Source organism: Mobula hypostoma, chromosome 4 (genome assembly GCF_963921235.1).
Source record: "Mobula hypostoma chromosome 4, sMobHyp1.1, whole genome shotgun sequence".
NCBI classification, from domain to species: domain Eukaryota; kingdom Metazoa; phylum Chordata; class Chondrichthyes; order Myliobatiformes; family Myliobatidae; genus Mobula; species Mobula hypostoma.
In genome coordinates, this window is record NC_086100.1 from 176,419,646 (window position 1) to 176,435,632 (window position 15,987).

Genomic DNA, 15,987 nt, shown 5'->3' on the forward strand with positions numbered 1-15,987 from the left:
TCTGTGTTTAAAATGAAAAGCTGGCTTTGCATATCTCCTTTAAACTTTAAACCCTGTCAGCTTTAACCTATGCCCTCCAGTATTTAACATTTGCACCCTGGGAAAATGATCTTGGCTGTCTACCCTGACTACGTCTCTCATGATTTTGTATACATCTTTCAGGTCTCCCCTCAGCCCCTGAAGTTTCAGTGAGAACAACCTACGTTTGTCCGACTTTTCCTAAAACAGGGTTCAATGAGGCATTAAAATGAAAATTCTACACACAACATTGAGTGAAGTGATCAGAACACAGAACAGTACAGGAACAGATCTTAAAGTTTATCCACCCTCCCCTTACTCTCTAACCCCGGCAACATCCTCTTCTACACCCTCTCCAAAGCCTCAACATCGTTCCTAAGTTGTGGTGGCCAGAAATGCACGCAATACTTCCAATGTAGTCTAAATGAAGCTTTTTGCAGCTGGCACATGACTTCCTGAATTTGGTACTCAATTCCTTGACCAATGAAGTCAAACATATTGTGTGTCTCCTTCACAGCCTATCTACTTGTGTTGCTGCTTGCAGAGAGATATAGATTTGTATTCCAAAATCCCTCTGTATTTTAATGCTCCTCAGCATCCTGCCACTTAGTGTCTAAGTTCCTCTTAAATTTGACTTCCAAAATGCAACTCCTCATGCTTGTCCAGAATAGACTTTCATTTGCCAATTCTCCACCCCAATTTCCTGCTGTATCTTTTGACAAGCCCTCCTGAATCCTAATTAAGTTCTCTCCTGCTTCATTCTCTTTTCAGTTAAATTTTGCAATATCTTCTCACCAAAGGCTCCTTATCTTTCATACAGAACAGACTTGTAACATCATAAATCAGTAAGTTGTTTGTTATGCCTCTCCACTCACTGTGAAATGGGGAAAACCTCTTTTCCCCTTATTAGGAAGAGAGAGAGCTGTGGTACGTCAAACTATTGGGTGAACAATCAGTTTTTGGGGTACTGTAAGCCTGTGTCTTTACTGATGCTTTGCTGCACACTTGAGTGCTCGGTGGAGGGTGCCGATGCTTTTTTGATGGTGGGGGAGCGTTGTTGCCTTGCTGTTGCTTGTGCGTGGGAGGGGGAGTTGGGGGGGCTTCAGGGTTCTAACATTTTTACTGTCATTCATTTGTTGGGGCACTCCTCTGTTTTCATGGATGTCTGCGAAGAAAAAGAATTTCAGGATGTATATTTTATACATTCCTCTGACATTAAATGCACCTATTAAAACCTATCGAAATATGCTGGTCCTGAACTCGAACCAGAAGGCATTTAAAAGATTCCTATATCTCAGATATAGATTTACCTACAAACTGCTCTGTCCGTCTACCTCCCCAGCTCCTGCCTAATAGCACTAATTTAGCACTTTCATTCAAGGACTATAGAGTCAGAGAGTCATAAAGCACTGCAGCACAGAAACAGCTCTTTCAGGCTATCTAGTCTGTGCCAAATAGTTATTCTGCCTAATCCCATCAACGGGCACCTGGACCAAGGCTGACCATACCCCTCCCATCCATGTATTTATCCAAACTTCTCTTAAATTTTGCAATCAAGCTCCCATCCACCGCTTCCAATAGCAGTTTGTTTCACACTCAACCACCCTCTGAGTGAAGAAATTCCCCCTCAGGTTCCACTTAATTACTTCACTTTTCACCCTTAACTTATGATCACCAGCTCTAGCCTCAACCAGCCTGTTCAACCTTTCCCGATAACTTAGGTCCTCAAGGCCTGGCATCATAGTTTTACATGTTCTCTGTACTCTTTCAATCTTATTGATATCATTACTAGTCTTACCCCAATCCATAACTCTCTTAAGTTTACAGAATTATGATATCTATTCCTAAAATGCTTCCCCACTGAAACTTCAATCTGCCGGTCAGGTCTCATGTGGCCCCATGTTGGACCATGTACATATTGTTAAAAAAAACCTTGAATGTACCTCAAAAATGCTGCCTCATCTAATCCCCTGACACTAAGGGAATCCCAGTCAATACTAGAGAAGTTAAAAATCACCCACTATGACAACACAGTTGTTTTTACACTTTTCCATGGTCTGCATTCCTCCAACTCCCATTGTCTATTAAGAGGCCCATAGAAATACACCATCACAGTGACTGTACCTTTCATATTCCTGAATTCTATTCATGTGGCTCATTAGATCAGCTCCCCAAGATGTCCTCTCTAAGTTCAGCTCCGTGCGGACTTGGGGGACCTATTCATTGTTGCCCAGTAAAATGCCAACAAGATGAGAGCTGGACCAGACTAATTTCATTTTAGAGAAACAGTTCAGTAACAGGCCTTTCTGGCTCAACGAACCCACTCCACCCAATTACACATGACCAATCAATCTATTGACCGGAACATCTTCTAGAATGTGGGAGGAAGCCCACGCTGTTCAGGGGAGAATACACAAGCTCATTACAGACAGCAGCAGCGGGAATTAAACTTGGGTTGCTGGCACTGTAATAGTGTTACACTAACCGCTATGCTACCCTCTCTCCACCGTAACAGTGTTACACTAACCACTGTTACCCTCTCTCCACTGTAATAGTGTTACACTAACCGTTATGCTGCCCCGTCTCCACTAATAGTGTTACACTAACCGCTATGCTACCCTCTCTCCACCGTAATAGTGTTACACTAACCACTGTTACCCTCTCTCCACTGTAATAGTGTTACACTAACCGTTATGCTGCCCCGTCTCCACTAATAGTGTTACACTAACCGCTATGCTACCCTGTCTCCCCCAATTAATTTTAAGTAGTTTGCCAGAGATCATTAAATGCCAAGTAGCAATTCTGGGTCTGAAATTTTAATTTTGCAAGTGGGAGGTTTCATTCATTCAAAAGTTAGCGTTGAAGAATTAATTGCCGTTTTTTGCTTTCTATCACTTCCACCTCTCCTCCATCCCATCTGCCTTTCGGCAAACAGCAGTGTCAGTGTAATTTCCAGTTCCTGTTCAAAACACTGATGGCTTAGGGAAAACTTCCAGCTGTTTGGTTGAAGTGCTTCTCTTACTTTGACTGGCGGCCACAAAAACTTTTTTGAATACTGGGACAAGTAACCCAAAATCGCAAATCTTTGAAGCTGCATTAAAAAGGTGATAAAGGCCGAGGAAGGGAAGTCCCAGCTGACCTGACAGCACAGCTGTCTTTGGGCAAGTCGGTGGTAATCTCAGGAGATGTAAGAGGCCAGAATGTGTGCAGGTTGGATAGATCATGCAGCACAGAAAATGAGTCTTGACAGGGTAACACTACCAGTCACAATCCTCTAGACTTCTCCTTAATTAATAAAGGGTGCAAAATCTCAAACCTATCACCCAAACACAATTTGCATCCTTCTTGGCCTTTAACACTATAGTCTGACTCAATGTGGTGTCAACACCTAGCAAGTTATGCTAGAAATTTCAGAGGGTTACGCATTGACCCCATCTTACAACTGCATTAAGTTTAGCTGCGTCAGTTCATCCTGAATTAATACCGTGGGGCTATAGCTGGCTATAGCTGGCTGTAGCAGTGGGAATCGCAGTGCCAGCTCTTGACCAGCATCCTCTCCAAGCACCAGGAATATTTAAATTCAAGTCAGCAAATAAATCTGGAATTTGGAATAAAGGATCAGAATCAGAACCAGGATTATTAGCACTGCCTTATATGATGTGAAATTTGTTGTTTTGCTGAAGTAGTATAGCACAAAGACATAAGATTGCCGTAAATTACAATGTAAGTAGCATAGGTGTGGCACGGTAGCTTAGTGGTTAGCACAACGTTTTACAGTACCAGGGAGGGACCTGGGTTCGATTCCCAGCACAGCCTGTAAGGAGTTTGTACATTCTCCCCATGACCACCTGGGTTTCCTCTGGGTGCTTCAGTTTCCTACCACAATCCAAAGACATACCAGTCGATATGGCCATTGTAAATTGTCCCATGATTAGGCTAGGATAAGTTGGTGGAAATGCTGGACTGAGTGGCTCGAAGGGCCGGAAATGCCTATTCCATGCTGTATCTTAATAAGTAACAAAAAATAAATAACCTGTGCAATGAGAAAGGAATCATGTGTTCATGGGTTCAATGTCCATTCAGAAATCTGATGGCAGAGGGGAAGAAGCTGTTCCCAAATCAATGAGTAAGGGCCTTCAGGCTCCTGTTCCTCCTCGCTGATGGCAGTCTTTATCAGCAACAATAGCCATCATTGTAACATCACATCTGATTGACTCATATCCTTCAAAAAAGGAAATTTGCTGGCCTTGCATGATCTGGCTTTTATGTGACTCCTAGCCAAAAGGCCACAAGACAGGAGTAGAATTAGGCTATCAGGTGTCAAAATGTCCAATAACATTGAGTTTGCTTTGTCATTCCATCATGGCCGATTTATTATCCCTCTCAACCCCGTTCTCCTGTTTTCTCCCAATAAGAGAGCGATATCTGTCTCTCCCTTGTCAGTGAGACAGGGAGAGCCTGTGGGGGATGTCAAGGTGTTGGATTGAACAGTTAGTCCGTGATGGACTGTAGATCACGATCTCTCTTTGGAGTGAGGGCTTCACTGTTACTGGCATGGTGGGTGGTGGGAATGCTGATACTTCATGCTAGAGTAAGGAGGAGAGGGGAAGGGGAATTGTTGATGCTGCTTTCTGCTGCATTTTTGTCAAGTGAGGCAGGGGAATTTGGGGTTCTTCTGTTTTTTTTTTGTTATTCATTCTTTAAGGTTTTTTCCTGTTTCGAAGATGTCTGCAGAGAGTAAGAATTTCAGGTTGTATATCATGTACATTCTCTGATATTAAGTGGAACTATTGAACTATTGAATTTTTGATGTCTTACTAATCAAGAACCTACAACCTCTGCATTAAATATACCCTGTGGCTTAGCCTCCACAGCAGTGAATTACACTGACTCACCGATCTAGCTTCCTCAGCTCAGGGCCAAATGGACAATGAATCCACGAAGACTAACCTCATTACTTTTCCTCTCCATTTTGCACGCTTATTTAATTATTTATATACATGTAGCTGGGGATGGTAGTGGGTATAAGCACCCACTACCTATTAAATACTTCCAATGGCGTGCATCTCAAATAGCCTCTGACAACCAAATCCAATTCCTGGCTTTCATATGTGGCTTAGCTAGTAAGCTCGGAGGAACCCTCTCTACTGATAGGAGAAGGGACAAACACAGGTTACTGGTGCCTTAAAACAAGTTGCTTTGAGCAGATAGTTTTTGTCAGCTCTGGTTGGCAGCTAGGAGAAGAAAGACTCTGATCTCAAGCCTCCACTGCCTGCGGCCATACCCACTCATGGGTAAGGTTTTGAGAGTTAACCCCAAGGGAAAAATCCGGAGCTGGAGTCCCTAAGGCAGCCCTATGTTGAGTTCAGCTCTGACTGGCTACTCCTGCGATGTTGCTGGTGCCAAATTGTTTTGGTCTCTGCTGTTCTTTTGGATTTATCAGCTGAGTGGAGGGCAGGGGGGGGGGGTAGCCTGTTACATGGGCAGTAGCTTGCTCTCCATATCGTACTGCCCTGGCTTGCGTATCAGATAGACAGCTGGGGCACAAAATCTATGGTTGACTCTGATCAACAGAGGGCCTCATATAATAATAACCTGATTCTGAATTAGGGACAGATAATAAACACTGGTATCACAATGAACATCACATGGGACACATACATAATTACATAGAATTATGCAATACAGAAGAAGGTCAATCAATCAATACCTCATTCCCTCCTTAGCCCTTCAAGAAAGTTACCTAACTGTTCTGAACAGCATGGGCCTATAAATGTCTGAATTAAAGCTCTAATAATTAAGAACTACTAAATTAAGTTTTATCATTCCATTTTCAGAATTAGAATCAGAATCAGATTTAATATCACCAACATAGGTTGTGAACTTTGTTGTTCCACAGCAGCAGTACAGTGTAATACATTGCAATAAAAACTATAAATTACAATAAGTATATATAAAAATTAAACTAGTGCAGTAAGAGAGAGATACAAAATACTTAAGAAGTGTTCGTAGGTTCATTGTCCATTCGGAAATCTGCTGGCAGAGGGGAAGAAGCTGCTCCTGAAATGTTGAGTGTGTCTTTTTGGGCTCCTGTACCTCCTCCATTATGGTAGCAACGAGAAGAGGGCATGTCCTGGGCAACGGGGGTCCTGAACGATGGACTTTTGAAGGTGTCCTTGATGCTGGGGAGGCTAGTGCCCATGATGAAGCTGGCTGAGTTTGCAACTTTCAGCAGCTTCTTTCTGATCCTGTGCAGTGCCCCCCCCCCCATACCAGACGCTGATCCAACCAGTTAAAATGCTCTCTCTGATACATCTATAGAAATTTGTGAGTGGCTTTGTTGACATACCGATTCCTCTCAAACTCATAATGAAATATAGCCGCTATAATTGCAGATGCATCAGTATGTCTGACCCAGGATAGAGTCTGGTCTTTTCCTTGAAATCACTAGACAATCAGATAGATGATTGAAAGGGATTGCATCGATCAAATAATCCCAAAACGCTGGCTCTGAAATCCATTTTCATCTAATAATGAATAAATACAATCTATATTTTTATGTAAAATATGTGTACAAGGCACTCTCTGACTAGAAACTACTGTTAAACATCAGGATAAATACAGGCAGACCAACTAGACCAAAACTGTCCCTAACATCCCATGGGAATTTGTTCTGGCTCATATCTTGGCAAAATTATGATATGAGGAAGTCTGCTATGAGAACTCTCTAACAACAATGTCACAGTGGTGCAGTGTGTGTGTGTTGATGTGTGGTTTACTCATTTACCACAGCGTTCATTCTCTTCTCCATCATGCTTTAAAAATAAATGTGATCTCTGAGGGTAAAACACCATCTAAACTCCAATTCCCCTCTTCCATTTGAGTGAGAGTAAAGTTAGTCACCATTCTCCAAGGTTCCCGCTAGTGTCGCTGATTATTTTAAGAAACCCCTCTGCCTTCTCCCCCACAGCAAACAGATCAATGAAGACAATTCACCAGGTGCAGGAGACAATGGAGAAAGATACTCGTAGGAAGAGGGAGGATAGGAAAGTCATTCAGTCCCCTCTTTGCAAGGAACAGATAGAGTCATAGAGCATAGAGCACAGCAGCACAGAGATAGACCCTTTGGATCATCTAGTCCATCTTGGAGAGTTCGTCCCATTGACCCATACCTGGACCATAGCGCTCCATAGCCCTCCCATCCATGTACGAATCCAAATTTCTCTTAGATGGTGAAATTGAATCTGCATCCACCACTTCCACTGGCAGCTTGTTCCACACTCACACCAAGATTCAAGATTCAAGATTGTTTAATGTCATTTTCCATACACAAGCGCCAAGGAGAACATCCTCTGAGTGAAGAAGAATGATATAGATTTTTGCCTGGATGGTAAATATCGCCAAGAGGGCTCACAGAAAATTAGCCCAAGAGGACAATGTGATCATTTAAGAACCCTCTGGAATTTTCCTTTCATTAAATCGAACAAAGATCCTGTTACAAAGATTTTCTTCTCTGGACCTTATTGTCCTGGCAACACAGGTAAAGAAAGTGTAGCCCATTGACTATGAGTGATATGGGATGCATTGCCGTGAAATCTACATCACTCTACAGTGTACTATCATCAGATTTTTCAAATGCATTGTGTCACTTCAAAATTTTAAGGCCTTCATTTTTAATAACCAACTCTTCAGTACAAGTAATAAATTATGTTTAAATACGTAGCTTCCTGTCAGTAACAGTGTTGGACACCATGTGCAGTGATTGCTGTTGCTTGGCATAGACATAGAACATAGAACATAGAATAGTACAGTGCAGTACAGGCCCTTCAGCCCACAATGTTGTGCCAACCCTCAAACCCTGCCTCCCATATAACCCCCACCTTAAATTCCTCCATATACCTGTTTAGTAATCTCTTAAACTTCACTAGTGTATCTGCCTCCACCACTGACTCAGGCAGTGCATTCCACGCACCAACCACTCTCTGAGTAAAAAACCTTCCTCTAATATCCCCCTTGAACTTCCCACCCCTTACCTTAAAGCCATGTCCTCTTGTATTGAGCAGTGGTGCCCTGGGGAAGAGGTGCTGGCTATCTACTCTATCTATTCCTCTTATTATCTTGTACATCTCTATCATGTCTCCTCTCATCCTCCTTCTCTCCGAAGAGTAAAGCCCTAGCTCCCTTAATCTCTGATCATAATGCATACTCTCTAAACCAGGCAGCATCCTGGTAAATCTCCTCTGTACCCTGTCCAGTGCTTCCACATCCTTCCTATAGTGAGGTGACCAGAACTGGACACAGTACTCCAAGTGTGGCCTAACCAGAGTTTTATAGAGCTGCATCATTACATCGCGACTCTTAAACTCTATCCCTCGACTTATGAAAGCTGACACCCCATAAGCTTTCTTAACTACCCTATCCACCTGTGAGGCAACTTTCAGGGATCTGTGGACATGTATCCCCAGATCCCTCTGCTCCTCCACACTACCAAGCATCCTGCCATTTACTTTGTACTCTGCCTTAGAGTTTGCCCTTCCAAAGTGTGCCACCTCACACTTCTCCGGTTTGAACTCCATCTGCCACTTCTCAGCCCACTTCTGCATCCTATCGATGTCTCTCTGCAATCTTTGACAATCCTCTACGCTATCTACAACACCACCAACCTTTGTGTCATCTGCAAACTTGCCAACCCACCCTTCTACCCCCACATCCAGGTCGTTAATAAAAATCAGGAAAAGTAGAGGTCCCAGAACAGATCAGACATAGAACATTACAGCACAGTACAAGCCCTTCAGTCCACAGTGTTGTGTTGAGCATTTAATCTGCTCTTAAAATCAATCTAAACCTTCCATCCTAAATAGCCATCCATTTTTTTTATCATCCATGTGCCTATATAAGAGTTTCTTAAAAGTCCCTAACATATCTGCCTCCACTATCACCCCTGGGAGGGCATTCCACACACCCATACCTCTGACATACCCTTTTCTTTCCTCCATTAACCTTAAAGTTATGCTTTACTCATATTAGCTACTTTCACCCTGGGAAAAAGTCTCTGGCTAACCACTTGATGTATGCCTCTTCTCATCTTATACACCTCTATCAAGTCACCTCTCATCCTCCTTCACTCCAAAGAGAAAAGCCCTAGCTCAGCCAATATAGCCTCATAAGACAGGTTCTCCAAACCAGGCAGTATCCTGGTAAATCTCCTCTGCACCATCTCTAAAACTTCCGCATCCTTCGTATAATGAAGTGACCAGAATGGAACACAATACTCCAAGTGTGGTCTAACCAGGGTTTTATAGAGTTGCAACATTACCCCCATGGTTCATGAAGTCAGTCCCCCAACTAAAGAAGGCCAACACACTATACGCCTTCTTAACAACCCTATCTATTTGTGTGGCAACTTTCAGGAATCTATGGATGTGGACCCCAAGTTCCCTCTGTCCATCCATACTGTTAAGAATCCTGTCATTAACCCCAAAGTCTGCCTTCAAATTTGACCTTCCAAAGTGAATCACTTCACACTTTTCTGGGTTGAACTGCTGCAGCTTGATCTCCTAGTGTAAGGATTAACTGGTTATGGTGGAAAGATGTTTCACTGCACATACTGCAGCAGTTCAGTTACCCACATCCCCATCACTTCCCCAGGGACAAATGGGGCAAAAAAAAAATCCCAGCCAATGATGTCTATATTCAACAAGTTAATTTTGCTTCAGAATGTTCTTATCTGAGGGCATTTGGAAGGGATATTGACCAGTACATTGAGGTGGCAGCATGGTAGCACAACGCTTTACAGTACAGGTGACCCAGGTTCAATTCCCACCACTGCCTGTAAGGAGTTTGTACATTTTCCTCGTGACTGAGTGGGTTTTCTCCGGGTGCTCCGGTTTCCTCCCACAGTCCAAAGACATACTGGCTATTTGGTTAACTGGTCATTGTAAATTATCTGTGATTAGCAAGCATTAAAATTGAGGGATTGCAGGGTGGCGTGGCTCAAAGGGCTGGAAGGGCCTACTCCCCACTGTATCTCAATAAGTAAATAAATCAATCTCAGCAAACAGGTTCTCCTGCTGCTTAACATGTCTAATCTTATAATTAAAAACAAAGAAGCATGCAGTTGCTAGACTTCTCAAATATAAACCAGAAATTCTTAAAGCACTTAGTGGGTCAGGCAACATCTGTGGAGAGAGAAGCTGATGCTGCCTGACCTGCTGAATTTATCCAGCATTTTATGATTTTATAATTCTTTAACTTTTCAGAGTAAATCCTGAGAATTACAATTGCAAAATAAAAAAATGTAAATAAGTATATTGGCATGCATTAAATAGCAATTGGACCAGTTAATAAAGAATTTTGTGTTGGGAACAAATTATCTGATCATTCATCAGGCAGAAGTTGTTTGGTGATTGATAGTGGGGTAGGTGTCCTGCATCCATTGGCATATATCAGGAGGATATTATACCATCCCAAAGGACGTTGACAATATCTTTCCTTAAATTCCATTCACTGCTCTGCGCAAAGTGATGCCACCTCAGTTAGCGACACAGACGGGATCGTGGCATTTGACTCCTGTATGTGATGGCAAAGCCGGATGGAAACAAAACCATCTAGGATTCACATTCTTGGAAGTGTTGTTTTGAGTATGTCAGATGAGGACAGGGTTCAGCTTGGCTGCGGTATCATCCGCATTTGCCAGTCAATGTGGCCCATGTCTTGTTTATGTAGAATGGCCACCCGTTGACAAGCTGAATGACTGCCAAAGCCCATGAGACTACATCCTTACAAGGACAAAAAGAAAATAGCAAAATAAAATGTCCACTTTCTTTGACCCAAGTTTAACATGAGAATGTTATATTTCTTGGAATAGAGATATGTTGACAAAATACCATGCTTCTTGATTGCTTCACAGAAGCTCTGGCATTCTAATAAAATAACATTCCAATGTTTGTAATGGATTGGAACAAGTCCATGGGTATTGCAAACTCAAAATAGAAGTTAATTTTGTTAGCTTCATTGAGTCAATAGAGTTCTTTTTACTGTATGCGAGGTATATGGATTTAAGTCCCACTCCTTTAGCATATAATGTATTGTTGAGGCATCGCTGTACTTTGGCTATGTAGAGCAGAAGCCCTGTCTGTCCATTCTCATGACTCAGGTGGAACGTCAAATTTCCACAGTAGTACCAAAGACGACAGAAGGTATTCTTTATGACTTCACCCATCACCTTCCAACTCGCCTCCTCCCTCCCCCCCCCCGCCTTTCTATTTTGGTGTCTTCCCCGCCTCCTTCTCCGTCCTGAAGAAGGGTCTCAGTCTGAAACGTCAACTGTTTATTCATTTCCATAGATGCTGCCTGACCTGCTGTGTTACTCCAGTGTTATGTGTGTGTGTTGCTTTGCAAATGATTACCTGGTTATTTCCCTTGGACATGCTCTTTAAGATGTTATTACATAGAATATGCAACATTACAGCACAGCACAGGCCCTTCGGCCCATGATGTTGTGCTGACTCTTAACCATCTCTAATATCAATTTAACCCTTCCCTCTTTCACAGTTTTCCATTTTTCTATTGTACACGAACATTTTGAATGTATTGGGGCAAAGTGATACTATGTAAAGATCCAAATCTTTCTCCAACTGGTTGCGTTCTTACTTAGCTTTTCCCTCTCTCCGGTTCACATACCGATCTTGTGACTTGCAATGTGATGGTGTGCTTCGTGCTGCGACTTCACATAAAGCCAACAAACTAAGCTGGCATCATTCACAGTTTGGGAATTTCACAAAGTGTCTAGCTTATCTCAGCTGAGTCACTTCAAGGTAAGATGAAAGTAGAGTAACGAAGAGCTAGCAAGCCCAAGTTAGCATCAGTCTCAAGCTGGGCACTCGAAACTTCCACGGTCCAACCAAAGTTTGAAGACATCTCTTACAGGAGAAAGTTTCTAGTCTCCCATCAAAAGTAGGGAGAGATGTAAGGAAAGTCATGAGAAATTCTTTCTCAAACTGCCAATGACACAAGTGCATCCTTAGAGGCTCTCTGCAAGCATTCTTTTCAGTTCTAATATTGGTTCAGATCTTGGAATTGTTAACTCTGACTCTTTGACAAAACTTGAAGACGGGTAAGTGGACTGTGAAGTATCCTAATAGCATCATATGGGCTCCATCTCCCCAGGATCCATTTTGATAGAAGATAATATTGAACGATAAAGTTGAAACTGTTGTGTTCAAAATCTGAATTCTTTGCTGCCCCAAATTAAATATCCAAGCATTTTTTGCTTAAGTGAGATGCAGTATCTTTCAAGGAGTTTTACAAGAGCTTTCAGCTAATCTGCCTTCATCTTCAAGTCTGTGTATAATACTGTAATACAGAACATTTTTGACTGCTAACAGCTGCTAGTAAGCTTAGTACTCTATGGGTTAATTAATCTCATCCTATTTCACATGCCCTGAGAGTAATTCCTATCATAAATTATATTCTTCCATTTCAGGAATGACCTGCAGAAGGAGCGACATTTCACAGGAACATCACACAGCGCGCTGGTGACTAGCCAACACTGGCAGGAAGGCAGAAAGTGAAGAGAGGATATAGAATTACAGGAGACATCATGTAGAAGAGATATTAACCCAAAATGAAATGATGCTGCCTGTTTAAGATAATAAGTCCTTTATCTTGGTGACACAATATCAGCGTACACGAACAGTAAATTTTTGGACAAATGTTTTCAGCACTTTCCTTTTTTTTGTTGTGTTCGGGGATAACATTTGTTTGAGTCATCCTTTACCTTAAGAACACCAATATCAGGATAAAGAGGAATACAGAATTTTCTATAGATAACTTGCTTTTTCTTAAAATTTAGGAGAATTAAAAGCAGGCTCTGAGACTGAATTAGCCATAAGCACATACTGGCCCAGTGGGTACAATGTAATGCATTGTGTAATCACGGCTGCACAAGAATTTATAAATCTGTAGAGAGGTCGTAACAATCATCTGTGTCCCGGGATTAATTGCATGTTTTTGATATTGTAAATCTGAGCAACTTGCTGGAAACGGGTCTGTTCAATTTAACGAGTTAAGCTAGTGCTGGCACCATCTGTGATGACAATTTGAAACGCCAGTACTTCTGGCAGGATGGTTAAAATAACGATGACCCCCACGTGTGATCTTCTGTGTATTTCTCAGCTTGTATCCTGGCGGGATTTCCAGCTGATAGTAAGTCGCAGAGGACTTCTGTCCTTCTCCCTAGAAACTAGTAGCTGGACAATCAGGAAGCCTACTGATAATATGTGCACTTTATGAGCTCTGTAATCACACTGCCCTCTATTATTGTGGGGTCATATTAATCAATAGTATTAATGTATGAATGTTTATAAAAGTATATGAGACTCTGGATGTCACACTGAAGTCAGTTATTGGTTTGGTGAAGCAGTCTAGATACAAAAAAACAGGGGGTGAATTTTTTAGGGATATTCACCTTACCATTGTCCTCCCATGAAACTACTATCTCCCTGGCCCCTCCCTTTCTCTTGTTTTCAATGTCCCAAGAGTTTCCTTCTATGATTTGCTGAGCCATGCATATTCGTAAGTTCCATGACTTTGACTGATTCCAACCACACTTGTGATCATCTCTGTGTTCATTGAAGAGAGCAATTAAGAAATTCTTAGATAAGCACATGGATGTTAGAAAAATGGAGGGCTATGTAGGAAGGAAGTATTAGATTGATCTCAGAGTAGGTTGAAAGGTCAGCACAATATCATGGGCTGAATGGTCTGTGGTGTTCTAATGTCTAATGTCTACGATTATACAGGGAACTGTCTCTGATGGATAGGCTCAGGATCATCCCAGAAGTATTCACAAAAGAATGTCACACAAGGAAAATGATTAGGATCTACAGAAATCCTCCGTGATTCAATAAACTGTTCACAAATGATGGCTATGTACTCAGCTACCAAAAATAGACTAGTGCATGTGAATCTAGACAATGTTTCCAGGCAAGACCAGAATAGCTGTGAAAGGTGTCGCTGTCTACAGGTGAGGAGCTGGAGGATTGGAGAGTGGTTCATGTTGTTCCGTTGTTTAAAAAAGGATCGAAAAGTAATCTGGGAAATTATAGGCCAGTAAGTTTAACGTCGGTAGTAGGTAAGTTATTGGAGGGAGTACTAAGAGACAGAATCTACAAGCATTTGGATAGACAGGGACTTATTAGGGAGAGTCAACATGGCTTTGTGCGTGGTAGGTCATGTTTGACCAATCTATTGGAGTTTTTCGAGGAGGTTACCAGGAAAGTGGACGAAGGGAAGGCAGTGGATATTGTCTACATGGACTTCAGTAAGGCCTTTGACAAGGTCCCGCATGGGAGGTTAGTTAGGAAAATTCAGTCGCTAGGTATACATGGAGAGGTGGTAAATTGGATTAGACATTGGCTCAATAGAAGAAGCCAAAGAGTGGTAGTAGAGAATTGCTTCTCCGAGTGGAGGCCTGTGACTAGTGGTGTGCCACAGGGATCAGTGCTGGGTCCATTGTTATTTGTCATCTATATCAATGATCTGGATGATAATGTGGTAAATTGGATCAGCAAATTTGCTGATGATACAAAGATTGGAGGTGTAGTAGACAGTGAGGAAGGTTTTCAGAGCCTGCAGAGGGACTTGGACCAGCTGGAAAAATGGGCTGAAAAATGGCAGATGGAATTTAATACAGACAAGTGTGAGGTATTGCATGTTGGAAGGACAAACCAAGGTAGAACATACAGGATTAATGGTAAGGCACTGAGGAGTGCAGTGGAACAGAGGGATCTGGGAATACAGATACAAAATTCCCATAGAGTGGCGTCACAGGTAGATAGGGTCGTAAAGAGAGCTTTTGGTACATTGGCCTTTATTAATCAAAGTATTGAGTATAAGAGCTGGAATGTTATGATAAGGTTGTATAAGGCATTGGTGAGGCCGAATCTGGAGTATTGTGTTCAGTTTTGGTCAACAACTTACAGGAAGGATATAAATAAGGTTGAAAGAGTGCAGAGAAGGTTTACAAGGATGTTGCCGGGACTTGAGAAACTCAATTACAGAGAAAGGTTGAATAGGTTAGGACTTTAATCCCCGCAGCGTAGAAGAATGAGGGGAGATTTGATAGAGGTATATAAAATTATGATGGGTATTGATAGAGTGAATGCAAGCAGGCTTTTTCCACTGAGGCAAGGGGAGAAAAAAATCCAGAGGACATGGATTAAGGGTGAGGGGGGAAAAGTTTAAAGGGAACATTAGGGGGGGCTTCTTCACACAGAGAGTGGTGGGAGTATGGAATGAGCTGCCAGACGAGGTGGTAAATGCGGGTTCTTTTTTAACATTTAAGAATAAATTGGACAGATACATGGATGGGAGGTGTATGGAGGGATATGGTCCGTGTGCAGGTCGGTGGGACTAGGCAGAAAATGGTTCGGCACAGCCAAGAAGGGCCAAAAGGCCTGTTTCTGTGCTATAGTTTCTATGGTTCTATGGTTCTATGGTTCTAATTCATTCATTAATGGTGATCACTCAGACTTGCACTGGGTAAAACAAACAGACTTCACCATTGGTTGCTAATAAATTTTGATCAAAATGATAGTCATTATGCAGAAATACTTACAATCGTGACTTTCAACTTGGACATGCCCATCTCCACAGCAATGTAAATTATAATTTAAAGAGATATTACGGTATCATAGCGGTTAGCGTGACGCAATTGCAGTGTCAACAACTGAGGTTCAGTTCTGCCGCTGTCTGTACAGAGTTTGTACATTCTCCCCGTGACCACGTAGGTTTTCTCTGATGCACGAGTTCTCTCTCACGTTCCAAAAGAGTATGGATCAGTAGGTTACAACAGGAATTCTGCAGATGCTGGAAATTCAAGCAACACACATCAAAGTTGCTGGTGAACGCAGCAGGCCAGGCAGCATCTCTAGGAAGAGGTACAGTCGACGTTTCAGACCGAGACCC

General features: G+C 42.2%; 1 protein-coding gene across 1 annotated transcript in view; it reads left to right on the forward strand.

Annotated features, from left to right (window-relative positions):
* The window catches only part of atoh8 (atonal bHLH transcription factor 8), a 20,330-nt gene extending 7,595 nt beyond the window's left edge, over positions 1–12,735 (forward strand). Inside the window, exon 3 of the mRNA XM_063047050.1 lies at positions 12,503–12,735. Coding sequence (XP_062903120.1) covers positions 12,503–12,508 — 6 coding nt within the window. The 3' untranslated portion in view covers positions 12,509–12,735. The remainder of the gene's footprint in view (positions 1–12,502) is intronic.
* Positions 12,736–15,987: the final 3,252 nt, after the last annotated feature.